Source organism: Lepisosteus platostomus, chromosome 7, assembly GCF_059453375.1.
Source record: "Lepisosteus platostomus isolate fLepPlt1 chromosome 7, fLepPlt1.hap1, whole genome shotgun sequence".
Classification (NCBI taxonomy): Eukaryota; Metazoa; Chordata; class Actinopteri; order Semionotiformes; family Lepisosteidae; genus Lepisosteus; species Lepisosteus platostomus.
Window position 1 is genome coordinate 64,464,396 of NC_142617.1, and position 17,454 is coordinate 64,481,849.

Here is a 17,454-nt window from a genome sequence, read left to right on the forward strand (position 1 = left end):
GAGCCTATCCCAGAAATGAATGGGCACGATGCCAGTCCATCACAGGCACACACAAACACGAAGGCACACACTCACACCAGGTCAAACTTTCCCTGAAGTCAACGAACCACCCAGCATGTCTGTTGACTGTGGGAGGAAACCAGAGCAACTGGAGGTAACCCATACAAGCACAGGGAGAACATATAAACTCCTCATAGATAGCACCCCAGGAATTGAACACAGGGCCCCAATGCTGCAAGATAACAATGATAAACACTGCCATCATGCTGCCCTGAAAACTTAAACAGCACAACACAAATTTGTATTGAACTATTAAGCGTGTCACACAGAATTGCATGCATCTATTTTTTTCTGTTCTGTGAGCAGACAAACTCTTAACAATGAAGTGCACCGAAAACCGAGAGCAAGAGATCAGGCCGAGAGCTCAAGCGGGGATCGGGATCTTGGCCATTGAGGTTTGTGCTGCTGCACTCATTTCCAGGTGGTTATGTACCGTTCTGGCGTCGCGCAGCTCTTCAGGGCTGCCTGCTGCCTCTGCTGCGCTGTCTGCTCCAGTGTTTTTCGCACTCGGTGCAGTGTCGTGATCAGGGAGCGGTTCTCCTGCTGCAGAGCCTCCCACTCTGCTCGTGCAGCTCTGCTCCGCCTCCTCGCTCGGTCTCGCTGCAGCTCTGCAACACTGAGCTCCGACTCAAGCATCTGCAGCCTGGCATGGAGGATGCAAAATCAGTCAGCAGCAGAAGGCTTTGTATGGTTTAATCATGCCCAGATACCACTATTCAGTCTCCCACCACTTCTCCTTAACAATTGTAAGAATCCTACAAATCCTTCAAGGCTCAGCTTGACTTAGGACTCTACCTCATTAGGTATTGCTGTTTAGTGATCTCCATTGTCCTCCTTAGAAACAGCGCCTCCTCCTGGTAACCCTGCTGTAACTGCTGGTCAAGGAACTCGGCCTCTCTCCTCAACCTGCTCTCCCTGGTCACATCCTCTTGCTGGCTTGAAGCACAGAGACAGACAGACCTGGACAGATGAAGGCATCCGTACGCACTGAGCACAGCAATTTCAGTTTTTGATCACCTCATCTTTAAAACCTGAGTGATTCAAACCTACTGCAGAGTAAACTCCATGCAGTCCTTTCAAATGATTCCTGTGGTCAGAGTGAAAGAAGATAGGCAGTAAAGAACGTTAACCATCCCCCAGTGGTGTGTGTTGCAATTACAGATATGAAACCCCCCAGTTCTGCCAAGGGTGACTGCTGTGCTGGTAACATTCGCACAACACAACCGTACATGTATTTTCCCGTTATCAGCCCATCAGATAGTCCAAATAGCCCAAATTGTAGATGATGATACTTGGCTTTGTACTCTGCTGTAGATAGTCAGAGGTAAACAGCCATTTCAAGCAATTGGGTGAGATAATTCTGCTACACAAGAACCCCTAAAGGTGCTTAGCAAGCCTCTTTTTCACCCAGGAGGTGTGGGCATGGTTAACCTGCAGGGAGTCTTCACTCTGGGCCAGGGCCTTATAATGCCCCCAGAACATCCCGCCTTTGCCTAGCTCCATCACTGGAAAACACCAGGGGGCAGTGTGCAGTAACACTTAGCTCCACTACCAAAACAGTTCCGCTTCCTGAGCCCTCAGATGTCCCAAGAGTCTGATCACGTTACCTGGAGTATTTAATACACAATAAAAATGCTTCTAAAACAATGATCTACACAAGTGTACCTGTGCATAACAATAAATAATCAGAGCTTCACTGTGTTAATATAAAGCAATTAAATATGACTGCAGAAATCTTAACTGCTGTTAAACCTAATGTGTCTGATTACACAGCACATAGTCTCAGTGGGTTAACCAGATCATAGGGCTTTTAGTTTCCAATTACCAAGCATTTCTGGTTCCAGAAACCAAAGCACCTAATAAAATATATAGTAGTACTATTTTCCTAAGATACGTTGCTAAAACCTTGATGTCTGCGCTCTTGATGTGTGAGATTTCCTTCTGTGAAACCATACTGTTCATCACCTCTTTGAAACTCCATAATGGGATCCCTGCCTACGCTATTATACACCATGAGGTGTGTGACACTCTCCGATTGGTTTCCTGATGACCACTGACATTTTGTGAATCGAATGTGACAAATGAATAGAACATTGCATGAGATAACATTTCATTTTTACACAAAACTATTCCACAATGATAAGGTATTTGTCTTAGAAAGCCTGGTCAGCCTGACCTGTGAGCCTGGTCAGTACCTGGATGGGAGACCTCCTGGGAAAAACTAAGGTTGCTGCTGGAAGAGGTGTTAGTGGGGCCAGCAGGGGGCGCTCACCCTGTGGTCCATGTGGGTCCTAATGCCCCAGTATAGTGATGGGGACACTATACTGTAAACAGGCGCCGTCCTTCGGATGAGACGTAAAACCGAGGTCCTGACTCTCTGTGGTCATTAAAAATCCCAGGGCGCTTCTCGAAAAGAGTAGGGGTGTAACCCCGGTGTCCTGGCCAAATTTCCAATTGGCCCTTACCAATCATGGCCTCCTAATAATCCCCTTCTATGAATTGGCTACATTACTCTGCTCTCCTCCCCACTGATAGCTGATGTGTGGTGAGCGTTCTGGCGCACTATGGCTGCCGTCGCATCATCCAGGTGGGGCTGCACATTGGTGGTGGTGGAGGGGAGTCCCCATTACCTGTAAAGTGCTTTGAGTGGAGTGTCCAGAAAAGCGCTATATAAGTGTAAGCAATTATTATTATTATTATTATTATTATTAGAAAGCCATTTTATCCTAATTTCTATGACTATTTCCAATACTGTTAATATACATCTATATTACCTTTACAATTATTATTAAATGAAGATTTAGTTTGCTTTACAATATTAAAATATCATATATATCTAAAAAGGGTGTTTTTACCTTTATAAGGTTTTCAGAATCTTTAATGAAATTAAATCAATACAGTTAAAACTGATGTTCTTTTTCTCTCAGCAAAAATTTTTAACCTTCTTGCTGATGAACAGATCACACTCTGTGTACTCTGACACCCAGGAGTGAAATAACCACTGACAAGTACAAGTAGTGATTCACTTTTTATTGTATGAGACACTTTTTATGTCTACTGATCACCCTTATGTGAAACGGAATTATACAGTTATATCTCAAATGCACAGCACAATCTGCTAAGCCTGACTTATGTTAACATTTCTTTCATGATTTCTTGTTGTATATGGACAACAGAATTCTAACAAGGTACAGATCATCAGAACCTTGGTGATAAAAAAATTGTAATGAAAGACTTCTGCCAAATATCCATGCTTCCTTCTTTTTGGAATGCAATTCTGAAGATAAAATGCTTGCTCTTTCTCATGTTTAGATGCTTTTAACAGTTAAAACAGTAATAGATTTGAATGCCATATTTTCTTGTTCAAGGAGACAATACTGCATGCAGAGAAAGAGCTCCATTGCCCTTACCATGCAGTCTCAGCTAGGACAGAAGCATTTACCTGCACTGGAATGGCTTCTGAGAGCTGGCGTTTTTATGTCTGATGGACGATTTAAGCATTCCTAGGAGGAAAATGAAGAAAGATGACAGTTTAATAACTACAAAGTGCCAGAAAGCTGTCTTGTACAATTTCAGAAAACACAGAGCCCATCATAGAGCATACTTAAAGGTGCAGAAAGCTTAATGTAAAAGTGTCTCCAGGAAGAAAAGCTCATTTGACAACTCTGGCCAGCCACGTGGTGAATCCTCACAGGCAGAGAATGGGGATCTACTGCTTCCTTTGTACAGTACCTCATGGGTGAGGGGAAGAGGCTGTTGTCTCTATGAGTGAGCACTGGCAGGAGTGGGACACCAGTGAGCTCTCAGAGGTAAGGTTAGTTAGAGTGAGGTAATACCAATCTCATACACTTTTAACCCTTCATTCAAGACATAACTATCTTGATGAAAAAGTAAATGTAAAAAGTCTCAAGTTTGAACAGAAACCAGATTCAATGCCCAGAAGTTAAACAACATGATTCATTTAAAAAAAGAAACAAAACACAAGGGAGAATGAATTGCTGAGAAAGATAAATTAGATTAACGAATAGATTATCTAATAAACATGACAATATATTTAACACTAATGTCTGATTATATCTCTCCAGCTCAAGTAATTGAAATGTTCATTTTCCATTCATTTCCAGAAAATAAGATCTATGTGCTTTAGAAAGAACAAATCTGAAATCAGAAAACATTTGTTTCAGGTTTTCAGTCAAATTAAATACACGCAATTACATGTAATTGGACCTCCTGTCAGAAATGTGCAATCATTACTGTTCATATTGGATGAATCAGTGTTAAATACACTTCAAAAAGAAATCAGAGATAAATAAATATCATTCAATGCATAGTATTTATTGAAGTAAACTAGTGAATATCAATGTTCAAATGAAGGGTGTGATTACCTTTGTTCGCAAGTAAGATGTGATGCAGTGGCCCTGTGTCCAGTCTCTCCCGATGATTCCGGACGGTCACTGATTCCTCAGTCTTTGGCCTGGCTGCCCACTGTGTCTCAGTACCTGCCCGTTGAGAAGGGCAGAGAGAGGCCGGGCCTGATACTGTAAACTGTACTGGGTTGCCAGGTAACCTGATACCTCTGGTAAATAAATCTTAGCATGCAAAGATGGGGGAGAAAAGTCATTTATTCCCGGCTTTTTATAAATTGCCCAGGTGCTCCCAAGTAAACAATAGCAAGTTTGGATATCCTTTCTGTCACTCCCACATCCCTTTTAAACCTCTGGAAGTTCATGGACAAAACCACAGATATGCTTTGGCTGGAGGTTCCACTGATCACATTTGAGTTAATAATTTACCTCTTCCTCCAGTCCTTATCCCTAGCCTAGAGATTAACCTATCCAGTTATGTAAAATATGCTCCTATAATCTCAGCCTATATTTCTAGGTTTAAGATTTACTTTTTATTCTTGGTCTGTTTATCATCCATTAGTGCCGCTGATATGATGCTCAGCATGCAATATTAATTTTCGAGAACCATTTTTATTTATGAGCTTGCACTTCTACATCTTTTCCTATAGCACTTTTCAAACGTCACAAGTAGAAATGCTCGTATTTTGTCAGGAGCCGACGGAAATTCACTCTACTACTACTATTGTTTACTTGTTTGGAGACAGAATGTTCGAAATTGAGAATCACCAGGGGGCGCTCTCGGACAGCTAAACAGTCGCTTCAGCAGCAGTTCCCAGTACATTTGCAATTTGCGTGTCTAATGCAAAAAATAGACTTATTTTTTATTAGCGTGAAGATGCCTTTTCGATATTCGACTAGTTAGACAATGTGAATAGGTTGTAAAAACGCGGACATTTTATTGACGCAAAGCTTTGCCGCAAATACTCCGGGGCAGTAGTACAAATGTACCATTTTCACCAGCTTCAGAGCCCTCTGTATCAAGTAACGTTTATGTGATTATCCATATCCAGGAATTAACTGCGTCTCACCCAATTGTCAAGTACATATTTGATTTTTTATGTTTTCAAATATAAAAAAATCTCATTATAAATCCTCAAAGCCACAGGAAATGTAATAACAACTACAATGCTGTTATAATTGTTGTTGTTTTATACGCTTGTTATATGTCATTCTTTGCCTTACACAATTAGACAGAAATAGAGTATCATTCATAATATATCACATTTGTCTTCGCATCTAATTTATGAATTATAATAAAGTTCTTTTTTTTCTCGATTTCCCAAATTCCGGATTAGCAGATGAAGTCTGGTTGGTCATTTACCTTCGTATTTTTGTGATGCGTATGTACGTCTTTTGCCCAACAAAAGTTTTAACACATTCGTATATAAAATTAATATTGGAGGAATAAAACTGAAATGTGTTTGTCCATGCTACAGTTAGATGAACTCACTTGAACTAGTCTTTACTTTAATAAAATATTTTATTTCGTAATAAATATTCTAATTAGGTTTGTTATTTTATTTACACTAGAAACGAAGTCGGAAATTAATATAATAATGTTTTTTTAGCAAACAATACAAGTGAATTAAACGCGTTAATCATATTATTTGTTAGATTTAGCGACCTAACGTTTTAACTGGATGTTTGTAGGAAAAATATCTAAAATAATGAAGTCTATTTTTTCTCTAAATTTCACGACAATGGAAATTGAAATAAAAATGCAATGATAATTAACAAATAAACCTTGCCTGATGTGTATTGATGAATTTGTATTAGCTGTATGCAGTCGGGGATAGATTCAATTGCACACGTTACTTAGGATGAGCTTACATCAATGAATCATGATTTCTCACAGACAAAATACTCAGTTGATCCCAAGAAAAGATATTTCAAATAACGAATGTCTTTGTATCTTGCTCCATGTTCAAAGTAAAAAACAAATCCACCTATCCAAGAGAACGACTACGTAGAACGTAATATTAGCGAAATATTAACGAATTAACCATTCTCTTATCCAAAAAAATGAAAGAGAAAAATGTTTTTCTAAACATAACAAATTCTAAAAGAAATAGGTTCAGCAACATGACAATTTTGCTTTCTGTAATAATAATAATAATAATAATAATAATAATAATAATAATAATAATAATAATAATAATAATAATAATAATAATAATAATAATAATAATAATACCGAAAACAATTATATTGAAAGTAGTAGGGGATTTTACAACAATGCTTTGGAAAATAAGAATGACTTTCTGCTTGGTATATTCTAAAATATTCGGTTTTTAGAATTCAAAGCCCTGTTACATTTAGAAATCTAAACCTTGAGAGCTATTTCTTAAGTCTGCAACAAGAAACGAATGAATAATATATGGGGATTTCCAAAACCCAGCCACGGTAAGAGAAATTTTGAACAGGTTACTTGGTTTCTATGGTCTACATTACATTACAATTTTTCTTATTTACTAAAACGTGTTCAATGTGGGGACAACATTACATTTATTACGAAAGGATGCGGTCATTGCTTAATTTATAGTCTGGGATTTGGAAGACATTCACGGACAACAGATTTTTCTTGAGAGAAGTTATAAAATGGTAGTCATGTTAGAAAAAAACCATTGTTTCTTCGGTAATGGAATCTATGTGTCTATTAGCATCTTACTGATTAATATTCCCGTGGAACAATAAAAAAAAACTTTTGATGTCTTTCACAGGAATATGAAATCTCAAATCCCGTTAGAAATAGGCAAAAAACGACATTAAATATTTTTTTCCAGAGTTGGTACCTCACTGAAGTAAGAAATACAACTAACGGTGCAAGAAAATACGTGCCACAGCCCCCTGGCACACGCCCAAACACGAACATACACACATCAGCGAAGGTTGGGCATCAAAATAACATCTGCAATCCTAATGGAGCTTGTGCCAGGCGGATTAACACTTTGACCCTTTGTTCTTTATTCACATTAAGCCTAGCCTATCTGAATAAAACTGTGCTGGATTATCTCTTGTGTAATCAAACTAAAAAGTGGGAGAGGTGGGGTGGGGTTGAAAAATCGTTCCAAATCTTCAAGTTATTAAAGAATTGCTAATAAATTGTTGACGGTTGCCGGATTGCAGCTTTAATGTAATAGTGTAAAAACGTTGAGCATATGCTTTAGAAATTGTAAGGATGCCAAAATTAGACTGGGTCGTGTATTTGCTATATCTGCAAAGGCACGCCCGTCAGTTTTTCAGGCAAATAGCTACAGTAGACAGTCTGTAGTGAAGACCACCTCATATCTCCCCAGTTTGTTCACATCACCTACATATGCGCATATGTTGTGCATAAATACACAACAGGCTTCGCACAAAAATGCAGAACTATAGGCCGGAAGAACCGCAAAGGTTTTGATTTGCTCAGACGTATCCAAATGCGGACAAACCCAGAATCATCGTTCCCATTGCCGATATAAAGAAGACCGTCGGAAAAATGTGAAATAATCAAATTCCCTGGCTATCCTGAATGTTATATAATGTAAAGAGCAGTGGATGTAGTGACGTGCACGTTTACTCGGACCACAGGACACTGGGACAGACAGTAGGAATAAGACTGGGGAAACTAGTACTCGTATTGTTTCGTGGAAGCAATGATTGTTAAAACTTCGCCTCAGATTACATAGTAAAGGAAACGCAGAACTGTGCGCGGTGGAACGAACGAGAAGAGCGGAGTTTTGAAATTGAAGCTGCTCCAGAAACTGACTTCTAACCATTTCTGGTAGGATGTCGTACGCTAACTCGGTGGAATAAACATGACATGAGCAGTTTCTTGAAGTTCTGTTCATTCCTACCCCTGTCCTTGCAGCAGGTGCTGTCGTGTAGCAGAGGCTCAAAGATAACAAAACAAAAACATGAGAAAACTCATGACTGTTATAAAGGTGCAATCAATCAAATGAAACACCTGACAATTTGTGTTACCGTTACTAATAATATACACACATTATTAACAAGAAACCTCCAGCTACAGAGAATACGTATATAGAATTATTGGGGGTACGTAATAGGTTCAAAGACCGTGACATGCAGAAAATACGGACGAGAAGAAAAACGTTAAAGAAAGCTAAGGTATAAGACTGAGACAAAAAGCAATTTTATTTTCGACGAAACTAAACTAAGTAGAATGTACTAAAATCGAACACGGATTTCTGTGGTATCACTAATAACACATTTTGAAGATAAAAACGATTGTATACCTAACAAACGACAGCCTAATGACTTTTATATCACGTTGTATGAGGTAAACTTATCTCTTCTGATATTATTTTCTTCATTGTATGCCTCTATAATAAAGTTAATGAAAAAACGCATGAGATTTACTAGACCTATTTACAAAATACGAGTCTGACTGTTAAGAGAATGATACTTGATATATCATTGATTACATCAACGAACAAACTATTTTGTGGCACGAAAACTATAATCAAAGGTCCTTTGTAGCACAGACCTGCATGATAATACACCACAAGCTACAGCATAAGTATATCAGTTAAGACGTTTTAAAATTAAACCCCGTAATTTATATGTAATTGATCCAAATAAAATAATAGTCCATTTTGTATATACGAAAACATTTATCAAAATAAAAATCTTGAATGAGTGAATATGCTTCTACTACAAACATATTTGAAAGGAAATAATTATTTTTTAGCACCTTTGCTTTTCTCTGGTTCTGTTCTCTCGGTTTGCATGGTACATGCTACAACCAATGTACATGGTTTTTACATTAGTTTTTGTCCAAAATGTGCTCCATGTCATTTTCCAAAAACGGGAAGTCCTCCGACTGTAAAGGACAGAGTGGTGCATTGATTAAAAGATATAAGAAATGTTTACAGACCGGAAAATCCAACGGTAAATGTTCTTATCTTTCTTTGCAATGGAATCTCATTGGACAAGAGAAATTAATTGTTGTTGTTCGTCGTGTCATCGCTAGGGGTCAGTATTGACTAAGACAGAGAGAAGCGCTGTTTCGTCTTAGGAGTGGAAATGATGATGATGATGATGATGATGATTATTATATCTTTAAAAACAATACATGATTTTAAAAACATAATGATTGCTAGCGTGTTTGCGTTGCTTATATAAAAATATACCACGAAACACTAAACCTCTAAACAACTAAACAAACAATATGTAAGAAAGAGTGTTTTTGTTAAATTACTACCAAGTAGACATACAAATAAAAATACAAATAAGTATATGAATACTTCAAATTGACGGATGATATATTTTCTAATATCAAATTATGATTTCTATTCTAAAGATTTTTTTTGATGTAATGCTGACATTTCGTTGCCAGCAACTACTGCTGCACGCTGTATTGTTGTGCATTTGATAGATAAACTTTGATTTGATTTGACCCTGCGGACATCGCAATACATTCTAAATTGACTAATCAATATAACATGTATTATGTATTTAGACAAATTTGTGTGCAAGAGAAATTAATAATTCGTGGTATATTTTCAGAAATTTTCCTAATTCGTTACGTTAGGTTTCTTACCTTCATCTAACAAAGTATAGATGTCTTATTTTTTCTAAAAATGATCGACTGAAAACATCTTTATACAGCCAAGTGTGTAATGTTTCAGTCTTGTAAGAAGAACTAGCCTGGATTGTATCTGCAATTAAAGATTTTACAAGTAGCGTTGACAATGCTCCCTCGGTTAGGACAACTGCCTGTGACCGCCTTAACAAGCTTGTAATAAATACGTCCAACAATAGGGACACAAGCACTTAATTTAACCTTAAGTAACCTCCACTAAATGGAAAGAGTGGACCCTCATTGAAACCCGAGCACTTAACAATACACATAACAAACCCCACGGGGCAGAGGTCAAGAAATGGTTCATTCTTTATCAGTCCTCGCGCTGCCCTGTGTCTCCCATTTAGTCTTGGTGTCCCTTGTGGCGCTCGGTGGTTAAGAATAACTCCACTTTCCAACAAACCCACCAAACCCAGCAACTACGCGCAATAACATATCACAACATGGAAAGTCAGTATCTTTCTATTATGCACTTGAAATAGTTTTGTATTTTTCAGTGGCATAATTTCCTTGTCCTGCATGGGTTATTAGCTTCCGATCGGTTTATCGTATTAATATGCCATTGATTTGATCAAATAATCGAATGTAATAATAATGTCAGGTACGAATTTTTCGAACCTTAGATAATTCTGTCATAATATTGAAGAATTTTTAAAAATATGACATTTTTAAAATGTATTTTATTATGAAGTGTTTCAATCAGTAGGTATGCCCTCACACCCTTAAAACAAACCGCTGATTAAGTGCTTTCATATTAATGGTATAATCTGTATGGCAACGTAAACTATGTAGGCCTACATGTGGTTTATTGAAAAATTAGTTATTGCTTTCCAAAAACATTTATATTTGTGTGGAAATTGCAAACAGTATACGTGCACATTTACTGAAAAAAAAAACCGAGTGTGGAAAAGTGACCATTTAAAGAAATAGAAAACATTTCAATTAAGAGGATAACGTTATTGAAATCAGCATATTTAAAATGAGGACAAACAAAACGAAATATGGGTTAAGATGATTGAAAATCAAATTTCTATATTTCGCTGCATGGTTTTCATGCTGTGGATTTTTGTGTATTTGTACAGAAATGTATTATAAACACAATTCTGATCGTATTCAAGAATTACGGAAAAATCATAAAGGTATAATATATTTAACTATCTAAAAATAATAAATACATTTTAAGTGGGAAACGTTGTAATTGTTATTGTCTTTTTAATTTGCATTTTCCATTATGAAACAGGAAAAATACATGCGTCTACTAATTAATAACAGCATATTATCGGAAATAACTGCACGTCTGAAAACAGCTACCTGACATGAAATATCTGGTTTACCACAGCTTAATGGCTGTTTTGAATAATTATAACAAATACAGAAATTCAAAAAATAAAATAAAAGCTAAGAATATTTCACTAAGTCTTGCACTGCGTTATTCTATATACACACTCCACATGCACTCAAAATTTAAATTACAGACTATTGATGTAAAAGTTTGGAATTACCTCCATTATAATTGAATATCTGCACGAACTAGCACAATAAATTAAACTTGAATAAATAAACAAAAGGTATCTGACTTAACTGCTGTAAGTGCCCAGCAGCAATTAAATTACATTATGAAATTAGAGTAAAACAGCAATTGGTTTAAAAAGTTACTTCGTCACTGTACTGCCTATGTACATACGTGTTAAAAAGCGCTGGTTCTCAAACCACGTATGTGAGATAAATAAATCCTTGGGAAACCATAATAAACTCGATAAAATCGAATAGACGTGAGAAACTTGCAGTTTCCAAAAGGTCTCGTATTGTGTTTAAACTGTCCTGCTTATGAAATGATATTTGAGGCGAAAAATCCGAAATGGGGGGAATGTGACCTGCACGAGCCTTCGCTATTTTCTGGGGGAGGTTAAAAATGAAATGACTACCAGCGCGTTTTATAGGTGACGTATGGTACTACGTGGGCAGTTTTGCCCAAGTGCCACATCTTATAGGCTTTTTCCTCAGAAATTATATCTCCTTGTAATTCTCATCCCCCGTCCATCCATAAAGACAGCAGTTCTAGACTGGGGCGGCTTCTGCGAGCTCCAGATATCCGCTTATCCATTAGGAGTGAAGGTGGGGATCGGAGAGAGAGGAGCGAAGCGAGACAGACGGAGGGAGACGGATAGACTGGACAGACATAACGTGCTTCTTTTGAACTCAGCAGCGTTCATGGAAGAGTTAGAGACCTTCTGATAACTAAAAGGTAAGCTGTCGCTGTGGAGTATTTTGAGCAATTACAAAGAACATATATTATTCTCCTTTAAAACTGCACCAATTGAGCATGCTTATTGTAATTAATTGACCAGATTATAATACGTTGTCACATTTTGTATTGGCAATGTAATCGTACCACTTCATAGATTTGTAGGAGACTTGGCCGTAGCTTATATTTTCATGTAGCCTTTACGATGTGTTAGCTCTATAATTGCATAAATTAAAATAAACGCTGTAAAGTTCAGCAGTGCTTTATTATTATTATTATTATTATTATTATTATTATTATTATTTTTCGTAGCCTACAGAACTTTATTTTTTCAATCGATTGGTGGATTAAGTGGTTTCCATTACAAAAGCTGGCGGGTGATCTTAACTTGTTTGTGGTGATGCAAGATTAATCGGTAGATTTTAAGACTGAAGAAGCTCCGCATGAGAGAAACATTTCTCAGGGTGTGTGTTTCAAAATATCTCAGGCTGTATTTGGGGCCGTTGCAGCTGATGCGTGGAAGTTTTTTTTTTTGCAGCGGGGCGCTACGACAAGCCCGCTCGCTTAGTACGGGACAATGGAACCCCATGGTGAACCGACCCAAGAATTTGGATGTAGTTAAATTGCAGGACACGTTCGCTGACTGTGTGACTGTATTGAGAAATAAAGACAGACAGTGAAAGAGAGGACTTTTTTTTTCTTTTCTTTAGGGGCTGGTGAGAAAATGTTCGGGCTGAAAGTTGGCTTGGCGTCTTTATTTCAGTGGCAATGGAGCAGATATAATTCAATAGGAAACGCGGGGATTTTTAATGAAAAGCGTCTCAGGCACACAGCAAACCCCGGCTCTTGTGAATTAATTATCAGAGAAAATAAACCCAAAGAGAATGCAATTGTTAAAAAGAAGGGAAAAAAAAGGTAATGGAAAAACAACAACAAAAAGGAAAACGAGATTATATATATGTGTGTGTGTGTATTATTCACGAGCACAAACATATACACCTTGTTAAATACAAAAGGATTCCTAAAGATTTTGATAGCCAGAGTCTGATATCAGAAAACCCATAGTAGTTGCCGTTTCCCTTCCACTATAGGTTGAGGAACAGTACACGACATAGTTAACGATTTTAAAACATTTGCTAAACTATATTATAGTTTTTAAGGTTTTAGATGTACAGTATGTGTAGCCTAATCGTCATTTATATTACGTGTTTTCACAGCAATGTTAAAAGTAAAAAAAAATGGTCTAAATGACAAAATCTATTATGTTTTCAACGTTCGTTTGTAAACGTTCGTTTGTGTTTTTTTTTAAATACCAACACTCAAGAAAAGGAAGACATACGATCGCGCCAGAATGAATTAGCATTGCTACACGGCCTGGGTGTTAGCCGCGATGTGAAAGGGTTAAGGAGTTTGATAATGAACTTGGCTCGCCTGTCAGTCTGTCTGTCTGGGACTTGATCGATAGCGCAGACTCTCAGAAAAGTCCAGCCGGCGGGTTCTTCCCCGCTGGCCTCATTCAAGAAAGCCTGAGACACAACTGTGTGAACCACTGACTTTTCGGCCTCCACCTCGGCATCATTCCGGGTTTACATACAATCCACCGAAGAATGGAGCCCCCAGCCTGAATTAGTACCGATCTCAACCAGACTGCAGTGAAAGCTGGCTGTACAGTTGGCCAGTCTAGTGACCAGTTCAGTCCGTTGCATAGTGCAGGCGAATTCACACCCTCTTGTGCGCCTGAGCATTTCCCCCTATATCTAAATGTCTTAAACTCTTTTATTTGATGCTTTGTTATTCGGTGTCTGGGCTGTGCATTCATCTGCTTTGGCTTTTGTTATGTGTAAATTTATGACAATACAGTCAAAAAAATGTCAAAATATTGAAACAAAAAAGGGTGCTGGCTGATTTTTTTTTCACAGTTTCTAAGCATGTCAGCGTGTGTGATTATTGAAGTGTGCAAAAATCCCAAATATTTTACAGACTCCAGTGGGTACTGTGTATTTCGGCTTTTGAAGTTTTAAACCTGCAGGCCTTTATATATATTTTTTCATCAAGATTAATACGAATCATTGCTTGTGCCAAACCACAATTTGGGGGTAGATTTGATCATTGAGATCGATCAGGATTGTTGAATACGTACGGAGGTAATGGCCGTGTATGTGCAGGCATACGGTTGGGTACATCGACTTCGAATAAACAATACTCTGTCTTTAGAAGGCAGATTCAAATAATTATAAAGTGTGACTCGGAAATTCAGTATTTTCACTATACCCTTGTGATGAAAAATGTTTCTCTTGTGATAGAAGGTTCCATCACAAGGAAAAAAAATGAAATCCGGTATATTTATTTAATTTACTAATTATAAATTTTAATAACGTTTCACCGCGTATTAGATTGAGTGTTGACTTGTTAATTGAGATATCCACCGAGTGTTAATTAAGGCTTGGAAATGGGTAGGGTACTGGACTGTCATTTCTGTTGGTTTAGATGGCATACACCCCCCCCCCCCCGCCCCACGCACACACATTCCCACTAACCCTCCCCCCCCCGAAGCCGCCCCCCCCACTCCAACTCCTTTTTCTTCTCATGCTTGGCTCCGATTGGCCGCGCAGGAGGCTGCTGCTGTAGTGACGTCACTGCAGGCGAGAGCTGTCAGAAGAGGAAGCTCTTTGAGAGAAACCAGAGGCTGGGAGGATAGCGAAAGAGAAGGATGAACTGAGAGAGCAAGACTGAGGGAAGGGAAGACAGATCAATTGCTAGGTTACAAAAAAAGAATAAGGGAGAGAGGAGTAGCGAGAGAGAAGGGGAGCTTGATATGTTCATTTGCAAAAAAAATGAATAGCAAGCATAGATTTCACAAGCAGCGTCTTCCCCATCTTGGAAATAAAATAATGATGCTACACATGGAGCAATGAACACACATTACAAAGCTGAGGATTGACATCACCTTTAAAAAAAGATGCGTTGCGTTCGCCTTGCTCGTCTTCTGCCGCCGATGGTGTTCCTGCGGTTGGTTGGGTGCTAGTTCCTGGGTTGCCCTGAAAATCAATGTTTTTGACTACTGGAGCAGATTTCCTACGGTGTCACTTTACATCTGCTCATCTGGAACCTTTGCTAGCACCCTGCTTTGCTGACGCTTCGCTCTCGTTTAGGTCTCTTGGGAGAAAAAAAGACATGGAAGAATTAATTCCTTGTGTTCAAAAGTAAGGACTCTTCATTTAATGCTCTGTGTGGTTTGGTGTGTTGTATGTGCCTGTGTTCTGCTATACGCTGTGAGACCTTGGAAGCAGCTGCTCTCAAAAATAATAGATAAAATAGGTCACTGCATCGTAGTTGTGTTGAAAAGTTGACAATAGGCGTCAATGCCCTACAATTGGCCATGCAAAATGTGCTACGTCAAGACATAATTTCAGATTGCTTTTACTTATCTCTGGTTCGCAAAATCCTTGGGCTCCTGCTGTTGGCTTTTTGTAAAAAAAAACCATTGCTCTCGATCACAGCTCGGACCAGCTGACCCCAACGCGCCAGACAAGGCCACGGCCAATGGTAGCCTTTTCCATTCTGTATCCTCGCCGGTCCGCCGGGGTTTCAATTCCATGGTCAAGTCCAAGTACTGAAGATAATAGGGATGTAAATTACTTCCCAAAACACTTTTCATAGAAGAAGTGAAGGGAACATTGCCGCGACTGCACACATGCCTCTCCCGCGTAAGGTGCTTTTGTTCTTATGGTGGTTGTTAGGAATCAACTACAGAGGCGAATATATCTGCTTACAGTAAATTCCCAAGAAAGATAATGTTATTGATACTGACAATAACACGCACCACGAAATATATTACACGCATGTGTATGAACAGACTTTGCAGAAATGTGCTCGTGTGGGTGTGTGGTGGAAAGCTGTATTTTAAATATTTCAGAATCAGGAAAATGTAGCGCATTTTATTCCCTTTTTGAAAAAAAAAAACAAGCAAACAACCAATGTGTGTGTGTTTGAAATAAATGCTTTGCCATGTTTGTAAGATAAGAAAGTACTGATTTATGCCTTATGTATAAATTATGCAATGTCTCCACTGATATACATTTCTTCCATGCTTTTAAACATATTCAGTTCTCTGTAAATGAGCATTTCCTAGGGTGCATACACTACCTATGTATGCTGGCATTGTTAACCTTGATAATGACACTTGTTTTTATTCTTTTTTCCTATGTTGTTGCATATGTTTTTAATTTCACGCGCCTTTTAAAAGCTACAGTATCCGTGCATGCAATCTGTTTAATCCATATGATTTTATGATAATTTATTAAGATAAAAGAAAAAAAATGCTCTACGAATTTTCAGTAGAGGCCAGCGATGTGGTCACGGTGGACATTAGACATTATCTGTCTTTAAATGCAGTGGAAAAGAGGTAATCTTTAGGCGGAAATTGAGATAGAACTCGGGGTTTAAATATTACTGTCCTTTTACCTTTCTCTTTTATCCACATATTTCTATGACTGGACGTATGACCAAATTTCAGGCAATTATGTAGAGGCGATTTCCACATAAATACATTAAGAGTATTTCCTAATGCAGAAATATTTTAACACTAAAGCATACATCTAGAATTAGTAGTACTTTTATGAATGTTTCTTATTATTGTACTTACCAGCAATGCAACAGTATGCTTATACAATGTCACTACACCACTAGTGTATAGAAATTACACTGAGTGCTTCTCAAATGTGTGATTATTTATGAATTTACACGCACACATATAAATATTTATTAATGTTACCCCTCAATTAGAAGGAGTAATCGCTCAATCTCTTTGCAAAAGATGTGTAACAAGCTTGCTCGTGTCTTATCGGCCTTCACCTTGCTCTTAGAGATATTTCTTTTTATGCTGAGATCGCCGTTCAGTCAATGCAAAATGTCCTGTATTGGTATTCATTTTTTAAAGTACTTATTTTTTACATAGATCTGTAATTTTTGACAGATACTTGCGTTTTAATCCTAGGCCGGTGCAATACCGATGCAATTGCATGGAATGTTTGCTTTTCTCATCTTCTCGCATTGCTTCAGTGTCTCTGTTAAGTGTTTTTAATTGTCAAGCGTGAACATATACCTACGTATACCAACGGGGGCATGTTAAGAAAGAGGGTTTCATCCACTGAAAG

The 17,454-nt window shown here is 38.0% G+C and overlaps 1 protein-coding gene and 1 long non-coding RNA gene across 6 annotated transcripts in view; one reads left to right on the forward strand and one right to left on the reverse strand.

Annotated features, from left to right (window-relative positions):
- Positions 1–279: 279 nt before the first annotated feature.
- On the reverse strand, positions 280–15,371 carry LOC148659501 (uncharacterized). 3 transcript variants are annotated; one of them, XM_088641812.1, is made up of 5 exons: positions 15,246–15,371; positions 4,446–4,559; positions 3,503–3,563; positions 856–996; positions 280–703 (listed from the first exon to the last, which is right to left on the reverse strand). In XM_088641812.1, the coding sequence occupies exons 3-5, from the start codon at positions 3,559–3,561 to the stop codon at positions 472–474; spliced, it is 432 nt and encodes a 143-aa protein (XP_088497938.1). In that variant the 5' UTR covers positions 3,562–3,563; positions 4,446–4,559; positions 15,246–15,371; the 3' UTR covers positions 280–471. The 3 variants fall into 3 exon arrangements, with proteins under 3 accessions (XP_088497938.1, XP_088497936.1, XP_088497937.1); XM_088641810.1 differs by lacking the exon at positions 15,246–15,371 and adding an exon at positions 11,738–12,000; XM_088641811.1 differs by lacking the exon at positions 15,246–15,371 and adding an exon at positions 11,556–12,000.
- The window catches only part of LOC148659502 (uncharacterized), a 43,777-nt gene continuing 38,486 nt past the window's right edge, over positions 12,164–17,454 (forward strand). For 2 of the 3 annotated variants that reach the window (XR_015940509.1, XR_015940507.1), the window contains exon 1: positions 12,164–12,298. This is a non-coding gene — a long non-coding RNA (uncharacterized LOC148659502). Of the gene's footprint in view, positions 12,299–15,370; positions 15,502–17,454 lie in introns of those variants that run through there. The other variant, XR_015940508.1, reaches the window with a different exon arrangement.